Source organism: Nyctereutes procyonoides, unplaced genomic scaffold (genome assembly GCF_905146905.1).
Source record: "Nyctereutes procyonoides isolate TBG_1078 unplaced genomic scaffold, NYPRO_anot_genome, whole genome shotgun sequence".
Lineage (NCBI taxonomy): Eukaryota > Metazoa > Chordata > Mammalia > Carnivora > Canidae > Nyctereutes > Nyctereutes procyonoides.
The window spans coordinates 10,082,292-10,102,542 of record NW_026575030.1 but is presented as its reverse complement, the minus strand read 5'-3'; the positions used below and the strand labels follow the sequence as shown (position 1 = coordinate 10,102,542).

At 39.2% G+C, this 20,251-nt stretch overlaps 1 protein-coding gene across 2 annotated transcripts in view; it reads left to right on the top strand.

The window, feature by feature from the left end:
- CLASP1 (cytoplasmic linker associated protein 1) overlaps positions 1–20,251 on the top strand; it is a 266,188-nt gene that overhangs the window by 114,300 nt on the left and 131,637 nt on the right. The window contains exon 1 of one of the 2 annotated variants that reach the window (XM_055315784.1): positions 8,609–8,675. The exons of the other annotated variant lie outside the window; for it this stretch is intronic. Coding sequence (XP_055171759.1) covers positions 8,660–8,675 — 16 coding nt within the window. The 5' untranslated portion in view covers positions 8,609–8,659. Of the gene's footprint in view, positions 1–8,608; positions 8,676–20,251 lie in introns of those variants that run through there. 2 annotated transcript variants of the gene reach the window in all.

The following is a 20,251-nucleotide window of genomic DNA, read 5'->3' as shown; positions in this document are numbered from 1 at the left end:
TGTAGCTGCTGCTCTGGCTCTTCTCCTAGTGCAAGTCCTTGTGGTCTTTTATCTGTGCTCTTGCAGTGGCCTCCTGACCAGTGTCCTTGCTGTTAGTCTCCCCAAGCACCTACAGGCTGTTTGTCACAGCAATCAGAGTAATCCCTATGTTTTTATTATTTTTAATTAATTTTTTTTTAAAGTAGTCTCTACACCCACCGTGGAACTTGAACTCATGACCCTGGGATTGAGTCGCATGCTCTGTCATCTGCCAGCCAGGTACCCCCTAGATGAATCCTTTTAGAATGTAATGTGCTGTTAATATTCTGCTCAGAATCCTCCAGAAGTTTTTTGTCACATAGAGACTGCAGTTTAGTGGTTTGTCATGGTCCACCAGGCCTGCACATGAGCTGATGCTGACCACCATTCTGATGTGACCTGATGCTCTTCCCCTAAGTTCTTTGGGCTCCAGTCCTATTGATCACCTTGCTAATTTTGAACATTCCAAGTTTCTCCTGCTTCAGGGCCTTTGTGCTTATGACTCTTTTTCTGCTTGAAACCTTTGTCTCCTGGGTATCTCTATGGCCCTTCTCATTCTATCCAGATCTCGGCTATAGACACACTTCATTACCCAGGCCAGCTGGTATAGCACAGCCAATGTTCTAAGGGAACTCTGTGCCTTCATTCTGTTCAGTGTTCCTTCTTTTATCCTGATGCCTCAAAAGGTCCCTGGTATGTGGTACAGGTATGCAGTAAATATTGTTGAATAAATAAGCAGAATAATAATTGAGACTTGAATTGTGACTTCAGGTTTCCGGTACTTAAATTCCTTTTACTACACTTTGTGATGATGTTTGAGGATAAGTGGATATTTCTTCTGATTCCAGAAGAGGAAGAGAAGACAAGTGAATTTTGTGTATGAGTGTGTATGAGTGAAGTCCTTGCAAAGCAGTTGCCACCAACAACATTTTTAACTTTGGGATACCTCATTGCATCATAGCAATTTCTGAATTGCTAGGGATCTTAGATCACAGCATAGCTGTCAAAGTTTGAATATCTTGAGGTTGTAAAAAAAAAGTCGGTCACTTTGGGGAAAGTCACTTCTAGTACATAAGGGTTGAACAGGAACAAGATCCAGGAACAGGAACAAGATCCAGGTCTTTTAAGTCCTGCTCTGCTCTGTACCTACCATTTTCAGTATTACTGAATTTGTCTTTGCATAGTATGTTTCTTTAAAAATGCTTAAGGAATTCTAAACATGCTTTCATTAATCCCTCTTATTTCTCTTTCATATGTTTATAAAAACATAACAATATTAAAAGGCTAAAAAATACTTAACTATAATTCTATCACCAATTAATCAGTGTTCATTTTTTCATATTTACTTACAATTCATTTTTCTGTAACTGTATAATTTATATATAATTTTATCATGGCATAATTTCTGTACATTGCCCCCTACTTTTTTGTTTTTTAAATATTTTATTTTTAAGCAATCTCTGTACCCAACATGGGACTTGAACCCTGACATGACATCAAGTCACATACTCTAGTGACTGAGCCAGGCAGGCGCCCTGTGCTTGTATATATTCTTTTATATGTGCTTTAATAGGGTATCAATGATAGAGGTAGGACTAGAACTCTGGCCATGGAGTTATGCTCCAGTGATGAGTGGTGTTGATGGTGTGCATGGGCAGAGCTACCCAACTAGTCAGTTGCTAGATAGATGCTTTAAAGTTCTGGGTAAAGAGGTAGTGGTGTTGGCTGAAAACTTGAGTTTGTGCTTTATAGTCCATGTTATAAATTATAACTGAAACAGAATCTCATTATAATGCTGGCACTGGGGAGAAGATCCACACCCATGCTGGAGGCGTTGCCCAGGAGAGCGCATGTATATTCTCTTGAGTTTTAATGAACATGACACATGATTTAATCAAGGCTACTAAAATCCTGTGGCATTGGGTGTGTTGCAGCAGCATTTTATTCTACACCTCCCTGTGTAAATATTGCCCCTGTATCTCCATATATGTACATGGTAAAGGGGTAGGATTTGGAAGGAAGATAGATCGCCTATGGTAAAGGGGTAGGATTGGGAAGGAAGATAGATCTTTTTTTTAGGCGTCTGTGTAAATAGCAGATGGTAAGGAAATCTTAAGACTTGTTGGAGGCCTTAAAACTTCAACTTTCTATACTACTATCTATAAGTAGTATGAGTTTTTAATTATTAGAGCCAAAACAGAATCACCTAAAGGGATATATATAAAGATTTTAGAATTCTTAACCTGAATAAGTTTGGTCTCTTGATGGTAACTTTGAGAGACTTGTAAGATGTAAGATGTTCAGTAGCTGTCAGAAGCAAACCACCAGATTTCCTTCTTTGCTTGAGTCATTTGGATAGCATAGAGAAACCACAGTTGGAACATAATAAATCCCTCCTCTAATTTTTGTTTTTTTGGTCCACTGACTCCTAGTATAACCAGTTTTTGAACTCCTCTGCACCATTGATTGCTCTACTTCTCAACTCTCTACCCTCTGCTGTCTCTAGTGTGCTGCTTATATAGGTAGACTGTGACCATTCTGAATTTTTCCTGTTCTTAGAGTTTTTATAGATACCGTGGCATTATCTGCATAGATAAGTCATCTGCAAATAGGAGTAGTTTTATCTCGTTCAGATTTGTATACTTTGTATTTTTTTTCCCTTGCCTTATTGCACTGGCTAGAATTTCCTCCTCTATGTAAAGTACCAAGTGGTGAGAGTAGATAGCCTTACCTGGTTCCCAGTCTTAGGTCTTTTACAACTAAGTGTGATGTTAATTGTGGCTTTTTTGTAGGTGTTCTTTGGCAAGATGAGACGTAGTTCTCATCTATTCCTATTTATGTAAGTTTTTATTAGAAGTGAGTGTTGGATTATTTTGGGGGGAAATCATCAGCATATTTTATTTTTTAAAGATTTTATTTATTTATTTATTTATTCATAAATGAGAGAGAGAGAGAGAGAGAGAGAGAGAGAGAGAGAGAGAGAGAGAGAGAGAGGCAGAGACACAGGCAGAGGGGGAAGCAGTCTCCATGCAGGGAGCCTGATGTGGGACTTGATCCTGGGACTCCAGGATCACACCCTGGGCCGAAGGCAGGCACTAAACCACTGAGCCACCCAGGGATCCCCCTCATCAGCATATTTTAAATATTGAGATAAACCTATACCAAAAATTTACTTTTTAAAAGTATATAATTCTGTTTTTTTTTTTTTGTGTGTGTGTGTGTGTATGTATTCACAAAATTGTGCAATTATCTAATTTCAGAATATTTTTATCACCCCCAAGAATACCTATGACCATTCACACTCCTTAATTCCTTCTCTTCCCAGTCCCTCACAACCTACTTTCTGTCTTGAGGGATTTGCCTATTCAGGACATTTTATATAAATGCAGTCATACAACATATGGCTTTTTATGTATTGCTTCTTTTACTTATTATATTGTTTTCAGGATTCACCCATGAGGGTAGCATGTATCAGTACTTCATTCCTTTTTATGGCTGAATAATATTTCACTGTTGTATAGATATACCACCTTATGTTTATCCATTCACCAGTTGATGGACATTTGGGTTGTTTTTACTTTTTGACTGTTGTGAACTATGCTACCATGAATATTTATTTGCCTGAAAGTTTTTATGTGAGATGTTTTCATTTCTCTTATGTATATACCTTGCAGTGCAATAGTTGGCTCATGTGGTAACTCTGTGCTTTTAACATTTTTGCCTAACTGGCACATTATTTTCCAAGTAGCTGCACCATTTTACATTCTCATCATCAACGTATGAGAATCATAATTTATTCATATTTAAGCCAATACTTGTTATTGTCTGTCTCTTTGATTATAGGCGTCTAGTGGGTGTGAAGTGTTGTCATTATGGTTTTGATTTGTGTGTTTCCCTAATGATGCTGAGCATTTTTTCATGTGCCTGTTGACAATTTGTACATCTTTGGAAAAATCTCTATTGAAGTCCTTTGTCCTTTTTATTAAGGGTTCTTATTTTTATTTTTTTTTTAATTAAAGTATGGTTGATGCAGCGTTACACTAGTTTCAGGTCCACAGCATAGTAATTTCATAACTCCATATATTAATGCTATACTCAACACAAGTATAGCCACCATCTGTCACCATACAGTGCTTTTTATAGTATTATAGACTATACTCCTTATGCTGTACCTTTCATCCCCGTGACTTACTCATTCCATTACTGGGAGCCTGTACCTTCCATTCCCCGTCACCCATTTTGGCCATTTTCCCACCCTGCTCCTCTGGTAACCATCAGTTTGTCCTCTGTATTTATGAGTCTGTTTCTTTTTGTTTCTGTGTTCATTCATTTGTTTGATTTTTTTAGATTCCACATGTAAGTAAAATCATATGGTATCTGTCTTTCTGCCTGACTTGTTTCACTTAGCATAATACCCTTAAAGTTCATTTATGTTGTTACAGATGGCAAGATCTCATTCTTTTTTATGGCATGTGTGTATGAGGATACACAGAAACACATACACCCCTCCCCATCTTCTTTATATATTCATCTGTCGATGGACACTTGGGTTGCTTTCATATCTTGGCTATTATATATTTTTTTTAATTTTTTAAATTTATTTATGATAGTCACACACACAGAGAGAGAGAGAGGCAGAAACACAGGCAGAGGGAGAAGCAGGCTCCATGCACCAGGAGCCCGACGTGGGACTCGATCCCGAGTCTCCAGGATCGCGCCCTGGGCCAAAGGCAGGCGCTAAACCGCTGCGCCACCCAGGGATCCCACATATCTTGGCTATTATAAATAATGCTACAATAAACATAGGGGTGCATGTATCTTTTTGAATTAGTGTTTTTGTTTTGTCTCAGTAAATAGTAGTAGAATTGCTAGGATCATATGGTATTTCTAATTTTTTTGAGGAACCTACATATTTTCCACAGTGGCTGCACAAGTTTTACATTCCCATCAGTAGTACACAAGGGTTCCTTTTTCTCTGCATCCTTGCCAGCACTTGTTATTTCTTATCTTTTTGATTGTATCTATATGACAGGTGTAAGGTAATATATAATTATAGTTTTGATATGTGTTTCCCTGATGATTTGTGATGTCGAGCCACCTTCTCATGTGTCTCTTGACCATCTATATATCTTTGGGAAAATGCCTGTTCAGGTTCACTATCCATATTTTAATTAGGTTGTTTAGGTGGTTTTGGTTGGTTGTATAACTTCTCTATATATGTTGGATATTAACTCTGTATTGGATAAAGCATTTGCAGATATCTTTTCCAATTCAGTAGATTGCTTTTTTGTTTTGTCAGTGGTTTCCTTTGTTGTGTGAAAGTTTTCTATTTGATGTAGTCCTGATAGTTTATTTTTGCTTTTGTTTCTCTTTCCTGAGGAGACATAATCTATAAAAATGTTGCTAAGGTTGATGTCCAAAAATTACTGCCTGTGTTTTCTTTTATGAGTTTTATAGTTTTCAGGTCTCACATTTAGGTCCTTAATCCATTTGAGTTTATTTTTGTGTATAGTGTAAGAAAGTGGTTCAGTTTTATTCTTTTGCATGTAGCTGTCCTGTTTTCCCAACACCATTTGTTTATTTTGTAGTTTCAGGTTTTTATTTAAATTCCAGTTAGTGAACATAGAGTGTAATATTAGTTTCAAGAACAACACTGTTTATTGAAAGGACAGTCTTTTCCGAATTACAGTTTTGCTTCCTTTGTCATAGGTTAATTAACTATATAAACATTGGTTTATTTCTAGCCTCTCTATTCTGTTCCATTGATCTATAGGTCACTTTTTTTGCTGGTACTGTACTGTGTTGACTATCATATCTTTGTAGTATATCTTGAAATCTAGAATTGTGATACCTCCAGCTTTGTTCTGATTTTTCCTGATTGCTTTGGCTGTTTAGAGTCTTATTTGCTCCATACAAATTTTAGGATTAATCTAATTTTGTGAAAAATGCTATTGGTATTTTGACGGGGGTTGCATTGAATCTATAGATTTCTGTGGGTAATATGGATACCTTAACAATATTAATTCTTCTAATCCAGGAGCATGGTATATTTTTGTTTGTTTGTATCATCTTTGGTTTTTATTATCAGGGTTTTACAGTTTTCAGAGTACAGGTCCTCACCTTCATAAGTGCATTCCTAGGTATTTTTTTCTTTTCGGTGCAATTGTAAATTGAACTGTTTTCTTAATTTCGTTTTCTACTGTGTTTTTGGTATTTAGAAGTGCCACAGATTTTTGTATACAAATTTTGTGTCCTGCAAACTTTACTGCATTCATTTATAAGTTCTAATAATTTTTTGGGGGATAGTCTTTAGAGTTTTCTATCTGTAGTATAATGTCTGCAAAAAGTGACAGCTTACCTTTTCCTTACCATTTTGGATGTCTTTTATTTCTTTTTCTTGTCTGATGGCTGCCAAAAAGCCCATTTTTATTTTATTTTATTTTTATTTTTATTATTATTTTTAAAGATTTTATTTATTTATTTATGAGAGACCCAGAAAGAGACAGAGAGAGAGAGAGAGAGAGAGAGAGAGGCAGAGACACAGGCAGAGGGAGAAGCAGGCTCCATGCAGGAAGCTCGATGTGGGACTCAATCCCGGGACTCCAGTATCATGCCCTGAGCCGAAAGCAGGTGCTAAACTGCTGAGCCACCCAGGGATCCCCCTGCCCATTTTTAAATTGGTGTTTGTCTTTTTGCTGTTGAGCTATAAGAACTCTTTATATATTCTGGATATAAGACTCTTATTGGATATATGATTTGTAAATATTTTTCTCTGTTCTCTGAGTTGTCTTTAATACATTTTTGGTGTTTAAAAGTTTTTAATTTTTATGAAATTTGTCATTTTTTTGTTACTTGTAAACAGTAACCCTCTTTTGAATAAGAAAAACTCTGGATTTGAGCTAAGTTCAAAGAAATTTAATGTAATAGCAGTACTCGGAAGGAAGAGAAGGGTTTCATTGTGGGTTCTATTAACATGTTCAAAATTAGGTTGTTATAACTTGTATAATTGAGTATGTTTATGTAAAACCCATGGACTTAATTTTTTTTAAAAGCACAATTGTGACTAAAACAGTAATGGGAAAGCAGCTGAGTAGCAATTGGAGAGGAGAGTTCTATCTGTAATAGAACACTTCATCTTTGTAGGATTCTTTTTTGTTGCTAGGTTACCCAGAGGCCTTTCAGCTTTGAATGGCAAGAATATGGGAGTTAAAAATATGTTGTTTTATAGATGTTTTTCTTTTTTTCCATCTGCATATAATTAGCAAACCCCTTGAAGCAAAAATTACAGTTTTGCCTTCCATGGGTTTCAAAAAGCAAATTATTTTCTATGTAAGTCTTTTTCTTAATCATGCAGATGTGCTTATGCTCACAGGAGAATTGGATTTTCAGCATGAAAGAGCCAGTAATTATAGACTAGTCAGTGTCCTTTATCTGCGTCCACTTAATGATCTTTAATTAGATTTGATTGAAGTGAGGCCCATGGACATTAATTTGGTTAAAAATGTGCATGCTTTTGAGTTTCTTGAGCAAAGCTAACATGTTTATGAGGAAAGAATGAAAGTATTATATTGGTTAGATCTCTGAAAGTTCCATAATAAACCTGTAGCTAATGAAAAAGACAAAATACTGATTGCTGACAAAACTATAAACTAGATAACAGATAATCATAAAATTATCGACTCTTATGCATGTATCTAGAGCATCATTTTGCTGCCAAATGCATCCTGCCTTATGTTTCTCTACTAAAAAAAAATGTGTAATTTGAAAAATGTTAGATATCATTTCTAAGTTGTTGGAGATGAAAAGTACCTGTGCAAATCTGAAAGCGACTAGACCAATGTTGAATTATTAGGTAAGATTTGAATTGTTGCCCAGCGTAACTAGGACAAAACATTCATTTAAAGGTGAATTGAGTGTCTTCTTTGTTAAGAAGCCAAGCCATTGTTATGTTGTGTAGCCTAAAATGAGTGATTGTGAATAAATGGATCAGGTGCTGGTAATTGGCTCCCATCCTCTTGCCTGCTTGTTTATTAGACTCTGTGTATTACAAGGTTTGGGGTTCTGGTTCAGTATCTTAGGAAAGTGTTTCCATAGTCACAGATCTAGGAATAATGTTATAAGGCTAGCAAGTACGCTGTGCTTTCATAAGGACAAGATCACCTAAAATAGCCTAGAAGAGACTGTTTCTGATACCAGTTTAAGTAGCTTAAGCTACAACGGACAGCTTCATCTTCTGTGTGGAAGTAAGGTTGCTTTTTGACATTATTCTTAATTAAGGTTTGTGTTAGTAATGTTCTTCCCTGTTTTTTCCAGGAGAAAAATCAGGCAGTTGTTTAAAAAACAATTTTTTAATATCAATTTTAAAGAAGGCTCTTTTACATGAGTAAAGTCAGAAGGAGAAGGTTCACCTCCCACACAGTCCCTCTTTTAAAATAATTGCATATATATATATATATATAGATAGATAGATAGATAGATAGATATAGTCCAGGCTTTTATTTTGGAAGAGGGTGGCAGTTGCCATTGGTGCAGATCACACTGAAGAAGTCCTGTGGGTGGGGAGTTGGCTGATGCTTAAGTTGCTGTGAGTAGGTATAGCTTTCAGAGCAGTGTTTGTATTGTACCAAGATCCCTGACAATCATGACTACTGGGAAAGGTAGGCTTTCTAATACATTTTGAAATGCATTTGTAATTATTGCTGGTTTGCTAGGAAATAACACATTTAGGATATTTTATAGTTGCTTTGAAAACTAAAAATTGTGGATGAAGCTTAGGAAAAGAATTGCTATGAATATTTCCATGTGGGCAGGGAAAAAAAAACTGTAAAATGTACAGATGTATTAACATTAGTGTTGACCTTCAAGTTCTAGGAAGAAAGAGGAAGTAGGCACAAGAAGCCAGATTAGCTGTGTTTCATGCTTTACATTTTTGTCTGCCACCCTGGTATTCGCAGTGTGTAGGTTATGAAAATCAATTATTTGTGATTACAAGACCATTTGTTACTGAATATAAGCTGTCTTGAAAGGAATCTGCTGGCCAGAAATTTCCTAAGATTTTTCAACAGTGGAAAGAGAAAAAGCATATAACCCGTATCAGTGCGGGGATGCTGCTACTGTCTGAAGAATCACTGTTTAAGGTTTTTCCTTCCCTGTAAAGACTGGCATTTTAAAAATGCAGAAATGGAACTGAAAGACTACAAAACAGGAATTGTTTTGCTCAAGTCTCCAGTCTTTGCACAGAGGTTTTACCCAGGTTTTGGTAGCACCAAAATGATTTTGAGAGAACTCCGCAGGAACAGGTTTGTGTTTGAAGAAAGTGCAATTGATGTGATACAAACAACCTGTATGGCTGCCTTTCCTTCTGTGGGATGGTCTTCTTGGCTGGCTTTTAATTTGTTGTCTCTCTAAAGGATATTTCCAAACTCTTCAACTGAAACAGGTATTACACAGAGTAAAATTGTGCATGATAACAAGTGTTTATCTGCCTCCGCTGTGAGGAAACTGGCACATATCCAGCTCATTTGTTCTGTGTTTATTTTGTAGAGGATTGTCAAGTGTATGTATGTATCTATCTTAAGCTAACTTTGGTTAAATTTGATGCAAATGGTCATGTTGGAAGAAGCTGCATTTCTGTTTGTTATATTTTTAAATTGAGAATTTGAAGTATACAGTGCTGGTGTTCCTTTTGATTTCATACTTCATTACAGTACTCTGTATTCAGGTTAGCCACTGTGGGAGTTAAATAATTCATGTTCTGAAGTGACCTTCTTCTGATCCCTTCACTGGAGGATTTGAAAGTGTGTTTCTTCTAAGTGGCATTTGTCTTATGTTGCTGTACTTTGGATTTTTTTTTTTTTTAAACAGGGCAAAATAATTCAAGAGTTGACTGTGTCATGTTAAAGGCCATGGAGAAAGCCTGTGGATTGGAGTTTAAAATAGACTGTCCTTTCGCTTGGTAATTCCTTTCAAGTTGCCTACCTCCTTAGTCACTGTTACCTGAAATGCAGCCTCGGAAGCATTGGTAACTTTTACCCTAGGGAACTGCAAATACAGTAGGAAACGAACATTACAAGCTGCTTCTTGGAGCAGTGGTTTGTTTGAATCTTCCACGATGAATAAAGGGCTCATTAACAATCTGCAAAATAAAATACCAGCCATTTTACCACAGTGGTATAGCGAGTATTTTAGTATTTTCAGAGCACTTTACTGAAGGTTTTTTAGTTGTTTCTATGATTTTCACAGCAGCTGCTTAAGGAGTAACAGGCAGGGTAGCTTTCCCACATGGACACAGCAGGTTTCAGGTTTGCTATAATTGGCAAGGTGGTGGGACACAGAGCAGGGCACCGGGATTTTGCCTTCTTAGACTAGTCCTGCTCCTGGCAAGCTCAGTGTTTCCTCCCTGCCGTTAGGATAAACCGTTGGCTTTTTTTTTTTTTTCTTAGAATCTCAAATTGTGCTACGTTCAGTAATTGTCTTAGGGAATAATTTAAAAATGAAAACATTCAAGGAGACATTAAGGACAGGCATTACAAGTTTTAAATGCCTCAGAAATGTGATATTCCTAGTCAGTTGTTTGCCCCGCGAGAGGATGAGGGAGATGATTCTGGGAGATGAAATTTTACTGTGAACATGATGACTTTGTTTCTAAAAGCACTTTGGGGGCAGCCCAGGTGGCTCAGTGGTTTAGTGCCATCTTCAGCCCAGGGCATGATCCTGGAGACCTGGGATCGACTCCCACGTCGGGCTCCCTGCATGGAGCCTGCTTCTCCCTCTGCCTGTGTCTCTGCCTCTCTTTCTCCCTCTCTCTCTGTGTCTCTCATGAATAAATAAATAAAATCTTAAAAAAAAAAAAACACTTTGGCATTGCTGGAGGGGAAACTGCAGGAGAAGATGGACAAGGGTCTCATATGCCAAGCTGAGAAACCAAGATTTTGATTGTAGGCCACTGACCACTCCGTTAAATTGTAAGAATTGGATTGTATGCAGAGAGACTAATACAGGGTGGCCAATTTTAATCTTACCAAATATAACAACAGGATTTAAACCAACTCTTTTTATCTCTAGGTGTCTCATAAAACCAGGACATTAATACCAATAAAGAAAATAAGATGTAATTTAGAATAAAGGATAGTACTTTAAGTGAAAAAAGTAGACCTATGAGGAGTTTGCAAGTTTTCCCTTGTAGTTCTTTGGTGCAGACTAGTGTGAATCATCAAAAAGTATCCCCAGTCCTTGAAGTGTTTTTGGGGATTACTGGTCTGGGTGACTGGAGTGTGGGTGCACAAGTGACTTTGGGGCAGGAATGAGTAAGCATTGTGGACTTTGGGACCCTTTATCTGAATGAGCATTGTGACCTGGGGCAGGCTCCCTGTCTGCCAGCCTCCATTTCCTCCTGTGTGAGTTGAAGTTGACAATTCCTGCACTACTGGGAGGAGAAAGTGAGATGGTGGGCGCAAATAATTTGATGCAGGACCTCGCTTATGAATACTCTCCTACGTGATAAAGGGACACAGTCCACTGTGGCAGCATCTGAGGATATGATGGGAGGTAGATATTGGACCTATGTTTAAAATGATACGGTTGACCTTTTTGCATAGATATGGAAACTCTTAAAAACAAGATGAAGTATCAGATGTATAATGTCCCTTAAAAAGAAACTGCTCCCCCAGTACCCCCCAGATTATGGTTTAGTAGAGCTTTTCAGGAAATGGCTGATTCTAGGACCAGGCACAGGGAGACTATACAGAATAAGCCCGTTGCATGTTGTCATGCCAGAAAGTAAGAGTGCTCCAAAAGCAAAGCATCATTTTAGATGCTCGGGTTGTGACAAAAGGATCCAGGAATCAACTGAGAGATTTCCAGTGGCCACAACTAGAACATTGAGCAATAAAATAAGATGATATTGGATTATAACTGACAGTATAAAATAAATATCAATGAGTCCATACTGATAAAAACGAATGATTCAATAAATATGTAAGTGGAGGGGGAGAAGAAACAAATCTCTGTAGAATTGTTCCAAATCAATTTGTGTAGCTACTTCACCGTAGAGGTGGAAAGCCCAGCTTCCCATCCTTCCAGAGAGAACAGCATGGACAAGAGGGAGAAGAGGAACTTTTCAGTGGAGAAATCTGGCAAGCACCACCTCGGCTAGGTCATCAGAGTCAACATTAGCAAGCTTTTTGAGAGCATGTACTTTGTTTGATACAATGTGAATAGGAATGGCATTTTACCTCTGTGGCCTTCCTCCCTAAAACTTAGAAGCTCTGTCTAAATATGACAGAAACCTCAGGTAAACCCAAATGGAAGCATATGCTATAAGCTGCGGAACCAATGCTGCTCAAAATTGTCAAGGTGATATAAAACAAGGGAGGTTGGAGAAACTGTCATCACGTGCACCTAGGGACACGAGATGACTAAATATAGTGTGACATCCTGGGTGGGATCCTGGAATAGATAAAGGACAGTAAGGAAAAAGTAAGGAACTTGTAATAAACTATGGACTTGAGTTAATCATAATGTATCCATATCGATTCATTAGTAATAATAAATACACTGACATTAGGTGTTAATAATAGGGAGATTGAGTGGGGGGTATTGGGACTTCTCTTTTCTGCAACTCTGACACAGTCCCAATTAAAAACAAAAAACCAGAAACGAGTAAGGAGATTGGAAGAGAAAGTTTTTTGTTCTTATTTTGCTTTTTTCTGGTGATCATTGAAGTATTTAACCATACTCATGTGTGTATTAATTTTGCTCTCTGAAAAAGGTTACCAAATTTATCTGGGCAGTGGAATTATTGCTTTTATTATATTTTTAATGTGCTATGTGTTTAAAACACCTAATGTTATTTATTAAGAATTAAAATTGGAGGCAAAGAGAACCAGTTATAGAGGACTATATCAGTAACAGAAATCCACCTAAGAGATGAGAGAGACCTGAATTGGGACGACCTCAATGGGACCAGAGGAGTGTAGTGAGAGACGGTTGGAAGCAGCCCTGACCATACTTGGTGATTATTTGGGTGGTGGGCAGGGAGGACACTTCAGGAGATGGTAAGGATGTAGGAAAAGCTGAGAAGAATTAATGTGTTTTGGCTTGGCTGAAAGTTTGGCTTTCAGAATTATGAAAGTTTTGGCTTGGATGGGTGGTGGTAAGACCAGTGGAAGGAGGAGACTTGGAGCATGGCAGGTCTTGAGTGTAGGGAGATGATTATAGTTTTGGGCATTTCAACTTAGAATTTTGATTTGCACGTGGGTTTGATTCTAGTGGGTTTGTATCTTGGAGTAGACATGGGGCTGGTATTTAGAGTAAGATTAGAATGTAGGTGTTTATTCTCAACTGTCATCTTATTTCTCTGCTTTCTTATGCAGAAGGATGATTATTTGCCTGTGTGGGGTTCTTGAGAATGAAGTATTAGAGCAGAGAATGGTTGATTTGAAGGGTTGTTGCACAAGAGGCAGATAGCTCTTGGGGCAGTCACATTGAGGTGGGAAACTTTTCCAAATTTGGCTGTGAATTTTTCCAGCTGACTCACTTTTGTGCTTTCATATGGTCATAAAGAATTGGGTCATGATTGGCACAATGATCATTAAAATGACGTTTTCATAAGAGTGCAAGGTGTATCTGGAATCTGACATTTATTACATAGGCAAATGTAAGTACTGTGGTCAAAATGAAAAAGAATATTTAATCAGTGAAAGGATACATTGTGAATTTTGTCACTGTGACATTCAGAAATTAAGATGTTGAAATACTAGTTGTTGATTCATAGAAGTTCCCTTTTAGCTTTCATCACCAACATACAGACTATTCACAGCCCTTAGAGTTGCTAAAACTTCTTCCTTTCCTAAGAGATAGTAAAAATTTAAGTCTGAGGATGTTCACTTAAACTAAACATCTGCACTGGACCTTTTGAGTACTTTTGTGAGGCATAAGTATTTATTTTAAAGATTTTATTTATTTGAGAGAGTGTGTATCGAGGAGGGGGGGGCAGAGGAATAGGGGTAGAGAGTTTCAGGCACACTGCATGGTGATTGTGGAGCCTGTCCTGGGGCTCGATTCCACAACCCTGAGATCATGACTTGATCATCCAACTGTGCTGTCCAAGTGCCCCAGAAATAAATTACAATTTAAATGCCCTACTTTTCTCTAACTTATTACTACACAAGAGTTTGAGGTTATCATTACAGTTATTATTATTAGCAATGACCAGTTCCTGGTAGACAGGGCCATGTACCAATGTGCATTGGGGCACCAGTCTTCACAGCTCAGCTGCCAGCCTTCTTGGTTCATGGTCTTCAGATAAATTGTTCCCATTGGAATGTACTTGACTCATCACACCCCACTTATCCTCTCGGTTTGCAGGCATCATTCTTCAGGACGCACTGGCTTGCCCAGGAATACCTTCTCTGGACCTCTGTAGCCTCTGGGAGTTTGCTTTCCAAAGGCTCACCATGCTGCCTGGCTGTCAGCTCTGAGAGTAGGGATGAAACTCTGTTTTGTTCTGAGTTGTCAGGCTCCAGCTCAGGGCCTCGCACAAGATGAGCATTTTAAAAACATCTCCTGAATACACAAAAGTTCTATGAATAATCCTCATTATACAGATGAGAAACAGGCTCAGAGAAGTGCAATAACTTGTCTAAACTAAGAAATGTTCCCAGGATTTTTGGAGTCTGTGTGTGTCTCACTACACTCCATGCTTCCTCGCAAGGTTAGAGTCCCATGTGGGAGACTGAGCTCCAATTATTGTTTCATTTCCTTTGGGAAACTGTACACTATATAGTTGATTTCCCCCCATTGCTAGAAATGGCCAGAACCTTTATTCAGCACGAATGAGTCCAGCTCTGAGGTCAGGAGGCTTTCACTGACCATGGGTTGGTCCCTCATGATGTACAAGCACACAGAGGCTGCTCCCAGGTTCCCCCCAACCCGGGAGCTGATGTAACTCTATAGCCTGAGATATTTTATTATATAATATATTTATAATATAATATTTTATAAGATTTTATGAGATTTTATCTCATTTATAGTCTCCATGAGACTACTTATGTATACGCTGTCCCATCTGGCCCAATGCTTATTAGTCTTTGAAGATACGTGTACCCACTGACGTTTGAAATTAAGAGGATTGATCAAGCAAGGCAGATGCACAGTTCTTATAATTTTGTTAGAATGGGCTTCATGGATTCTTCTGAGAGCCAGGGTTAATAAGGTTGAATAGGTGTATACATTTGGTTTTTTTAAAAAGTGAAATTGGGAAAAAACCACCATTGAAAGGCTCTTTTTTTTTTTTCTTCTTTTAAAATCCATTTTTAGCATCTTCGGTTTACTTGGGTTTATTTATACAGGAATGAAAATGGTGCTTCACACTGTAGCCAGTGATATGCAGGTCAGGCCACAAGAAGCTGTGGGTTAGCTGCCTGCATATGCTGCCCTGTGGCCTTGAGCCTGGACCCAAGTGTCAGGAATTTGTGGCACCTTTTCAAAGAGGAAGAGTAACCTCCTGGGAGGACCTCTTTTCCTGATGTGAAAGAGTGACATCTACCCTGGTGCTTTAATCAAAGACATTCTTTTGCCTCATTGTTCATGGTAAATTGGACCCTCCCTCTTACCCTTTCTCTCCTCCTACTAAATTCCCAGTCCATGACAGAGAGGCCTGAGTAATCCTCCTCCCCTTCGTGGATGAGTGATAGTGCTACAGAGTAATTTGGCCTTTCCTGAACCACCCTGTCCAAACTTTGTCACTGCCCCCTGTGAGATTTTTCCTTCCTCTGTTCCAGGACACTGTTCTTCACCTGCATCCCCCTTTCACAGATCTGTGTTAGCAGATGTTTACTCTTTGAACTGGAAGTTACCTGTGGGCAGTTAGCATGCGTTCTTACTGTACTCCCAGGCCCCTAGCAAAGTGCCTGAAAGCTAGTAGATCCTCATGCATTTATTGAATGAACAGACAAAGGAAGGAGGTAGTTATCCAAGACAGGCGGCAACTAGCCTGCTGTTCCTTCCATTAATCACCTTAGCTGTTTTTTTCTCTAAGTGAATTAATGCTTTGCTCCTGAACTTAGAGCTTCAGAAAGAGAATCTCTTATTTCCTTTCCATTTCTGGTTTCTTTGCTTTCCTTTCTGCCTCTTTTCTTCCCTGTGCCCCACTCTTTCCTCATGTAAGTTTCCCTTTCCCAGCCTCCTGCCCTGCAGGTAAGGAGCTCATTACCTAATGGAAGAAGTCTGTGACGGGGGTCCAGGACCCTTGCCTTATTAACCTGGTTTGCCCAGAAGTGCCCTGCAAGATCATGTTCGTGCCCAACAAATGCTGACTTTGACAGGCAGACAGAGGGGAGGGTAGGATGTCAGTGCTCACAAATTAGGTGTGAAATACTGGTCATCTTTGGCATAAATTGGGCAATATGATTTTTATATTAGGAGTGCTGTGGGAAGCCATTGCAAAGGTAATGGTGAGTGGACCTTCGTGGTTGGCCGAGATAGTGGGCATGTGAGTGTGGCACACTCAATTGACTTTACTCTTAGAGCTGGAAAACAAGCAGTTGATCAGTGTGAAAAAAGTTACCAGACAAGTAACTTCAGTAATATGCCTATAATTTACAAAAATCTCTTTGAGGATGTCCTGTACCTTTATGTCATACAACTGTTTACCTGTACTTTCTCCCCTTAAAAAGACATTTGCTCGGAACCTCCATGCTTCTGATAACCTCCGTGAAGCTTACTTTTGCTTGCTTACCGTTTGTAGTGTGCAGTTGCATGGCCTCTACTCGTGGCCATGCATCAGAATGTCTTACTAGCTGTTAGCTGGCACATACTCAATCTGGATCATTCTCTAGACAAATAACAGCAACAAACTTGAGTGCTGTTTACAATTAATGGTACCCTAATGTAGTTAAAGAATTTTAGAAAGCTAACTACTTTGAAATTTTGAAACAAGTTATTCTTGATTTATATTACTTTTTGCTTTGTAATTATATAAATGATTATGGCAGTGGGAACTCCAGGTAGCTGTTGGAGCAGGTTCAGTAAAAGACACTACCACATTAGCAGTAAATTTGTTTGAAGTCTGTGTTTTATAGTTATCCTAAAGCCCTATTTTTTATGAAATAGAAAATCAACTAGTATGACTTCTGATTTTTCAAATTATAACACTGGAGTCACTCAGATTTGAATGAACATTGAACTAAACAAACAGTAATAGTTGGAGAAAATGCAACAGGCTCGAATCTTGATGCATTTACTCAGAGATATTTACTGGGAAAGATCTCTTTCTTAAAACAAGACTTTAATGATTTCTTCATTACGGTGGTTAATTTTTCCTTAGAATCTCTTTTTGAACTCTCCTGAGCTTGACTGATCTGTTTCATAGGTTTCAGTGTAGACTTTGATAATCTTGTTTCTGAGGAGAAAAGCCTAAGAAGTGGCTAAAAGCTCATGGCCAAAGAGTAGATGAGTCAGTAGTGAATTGATTAAATTCACTTTCTGTCAGGTACTGTGCAGGAGGCTAAAGCAGGATACAGAAAGGCATGAGGACTTTGATCCCAGAACACCTTTGACATCTAGAAGAAAGTTATATGTATGGCCAATTACTTTAAGCCTTTCCTTCCTTCCTTCTCTTCCTCCAGCTACTGAACTTTGGCTTAGGTGACTAATAGAGGGGGCAAGGGGATGGTCCCAGCCCTGCCATCTAGCAGGCAAGAGAAGCAGGAGAAGGTCTTTTGGGGAAGGTTCTTTCTGTTTTTGTCTTACCCTGAATCTTTCCAGAGTTTAAGGCACTACCGCACAGATGTCTGGGATTGATGGTCCTTAACAGCATGTAAAACCAAGGTTTTCAGTCTGCCTAAGATCAGAGTTCCTGGCTCATCTGAAGATGTTCATATGGAGTCAGGTCAAGCATTCCCAGAGCTCAGTGGTTCACTGTTCCAGCAGTAAGGATAGTTTATTCCCACCTTCCCTCATTCCCCCTCTGGGGATGTCTTTGATGCTCAGGATATTAGCAGTCTCTTTGTGTTCCCTTCCTTTTGGTTTGGTTCCAAGGGCAAATTTATAGTCTTTCTGAGGTTGGTTGGGAGATACTCTTCCTCAAGATTGACCTGTACATGATTATGGCTGTATTGCTGTAGGATTCTTTCCTCTGGGGGAAGGTATAGTGTTAACAGGGTTTTTGTATAAAATGGGCTTACAGATTGGTCAAGAGATACTAACTTGAATAGCCCTAGCTGCTGGGCATGACTTGGGGGCCTTTGCCTCTGCCCCTTGGTACCCAAGGTAGAGGCAGTCCCAGAGTAGTGGGGCTTCTGAGACCTGGTGTGCACAGAAGGCACCTGGCCAGTTGGTTCATTTTTCCTGTCAGAAATTCCTTGCCCATCTTCCATCTCCTCAGGAATCGTCTTTGAAATTTGTTCTTTCTCACTGTATATTCGTGCAGCATGGTAGTCCAAGGTGTGACTGAATTATGTCAGATGCTTGAACGTTGAAACATCTCTCATCCCCAGTCACTGCTAAGTCCCTCAGTGCTGGACACAATAATAGAGTAAGTCATATTGAAGGGTTTGTAGGCGGGCACAGTAGATCCTCTCAGTTTATTTGGCCCTGTTCTATTTACTCTTATTCTGTATTCTTTTGAATATTCTGTGTGTGCCTTTAGCAAAACATCACACTGAATCATAACAGCTGTTGGTTGTGTATGTCTGTTCCCTGTGCTGGACTGTGAGCTCCAGAGTGAGAACCATGGCTTTTCTGTCTGCATCTCCACTCACAGCAGAGTACCTGGCACACAGTCATGCTTGATAAATAAATGTTGGAAGGGGTAAAGGAAGGAGAATGCACATGCTGTGTTCTCTGTTTTCAGAAGAGGCGTCCTCTCCTGTAGCCTCCAGTGAGAGGAGGCTGATGCTTCTGGGCATCCATCCAGTTTTATTCTAGAAGTGACAAAGGGATTACTTTGAGACCAAACTACCTCTCAGCTGACCCTGTGCCCTGGACTTAAACTTCTAAGTTACAGAGAGGTGGGTTTTTTTTTTTTTAATAATTGATACCCCTTATCAGAAGCATATTTCTAGTTTAGCTTTTTTTCTTCTTCCTTCCTAAATGCCAAATTTCTTTCCTGTGACCTTGAGAAAACTGTTGTTGAGACCATCCCCAAGGCATCTTGAAAGGGGGGCAGCTGGATTCTTTGCTTTTGAAGCTAGCTCTAGGGAAGGTGATTTGCTAGGTCTTCCTTTTCTCAAAAATGCCCATACAATTTTTTCTGCTGTATAAACTGAATTGTTGCATGCCTCTTAAGAGCATTTTAAAAAACATCTACTCCTAGAGGGGAGCCTGGGTGCTCAGTTGGTTAGGCATCTGACTCTTGGTTTCCGCTTGGGTTGTGATCTCACGGGTTATGAGGTTGAGCCCTGTGTCAAGCTTCACACTCAGTGGAGAGTCTGCTTGAGATTCTCTCTCCCTCTCCTTCTGCTTCAGCCCCTTCCCTCACTCATGCATATGTGCTGCCCCACCCCCTTTCAAATAAGTAAATAAATAAATATTTTTAAGAAAATCTACTTCTGGGGTGCCTGACTGGCTTAGTTGGAAGAACATGTGGCTATTGATCTCAAGGGTTGTGAGTTCAAGCCCCCACACTGGGTGTAGAGATTACTTAAATAAATACATAATTTAAAAAAAATCATTATCTATTCTCAGTTCTTCAGCTCCATCCACATATTTTTGAAGGATTAGCTTTTTGTACTCACAGCATAACACAATGACAGTGTAGTTGCCATTTGTACAGGCCTGTGGTTTTCTGTCTTTACATATATTATGTAGTCTGTATGAGATCCTTTAATCTAGCACAGAGATTCTCTGGGTTGCAAGCACAGGTGACACAAACCCCACTACAATGTGTGAGTGAAAAGGGAAATCAGCTGGCTCATGTGATGACTGGGTGTTGAGGAAGCCTCACTGTGATCTCTGGGGCACAGGCTTGATCTCCCTCTCCCTGCACTCTCTCCACCTCTTGCTCTGCTTCCTTCTGGTTTCCTTCACACTTTGCCAGGTGCCTCCATTTTGTTGGCTCCAGCTTCTGGGCTTGCATCTACACAGCCCCCGTCCGGAAGAGAGAGGCTCCAGAATTAATTATTGTGGCCTGGGTGGAGCCCTGAAGCTTTGGCCAGGCCTGGTTTCTGGCCATTCCCTGAGGCAGAGGTGAGGTCACTCTAAGAGGGGCAGGTACAGGTGACCACCCAAGACT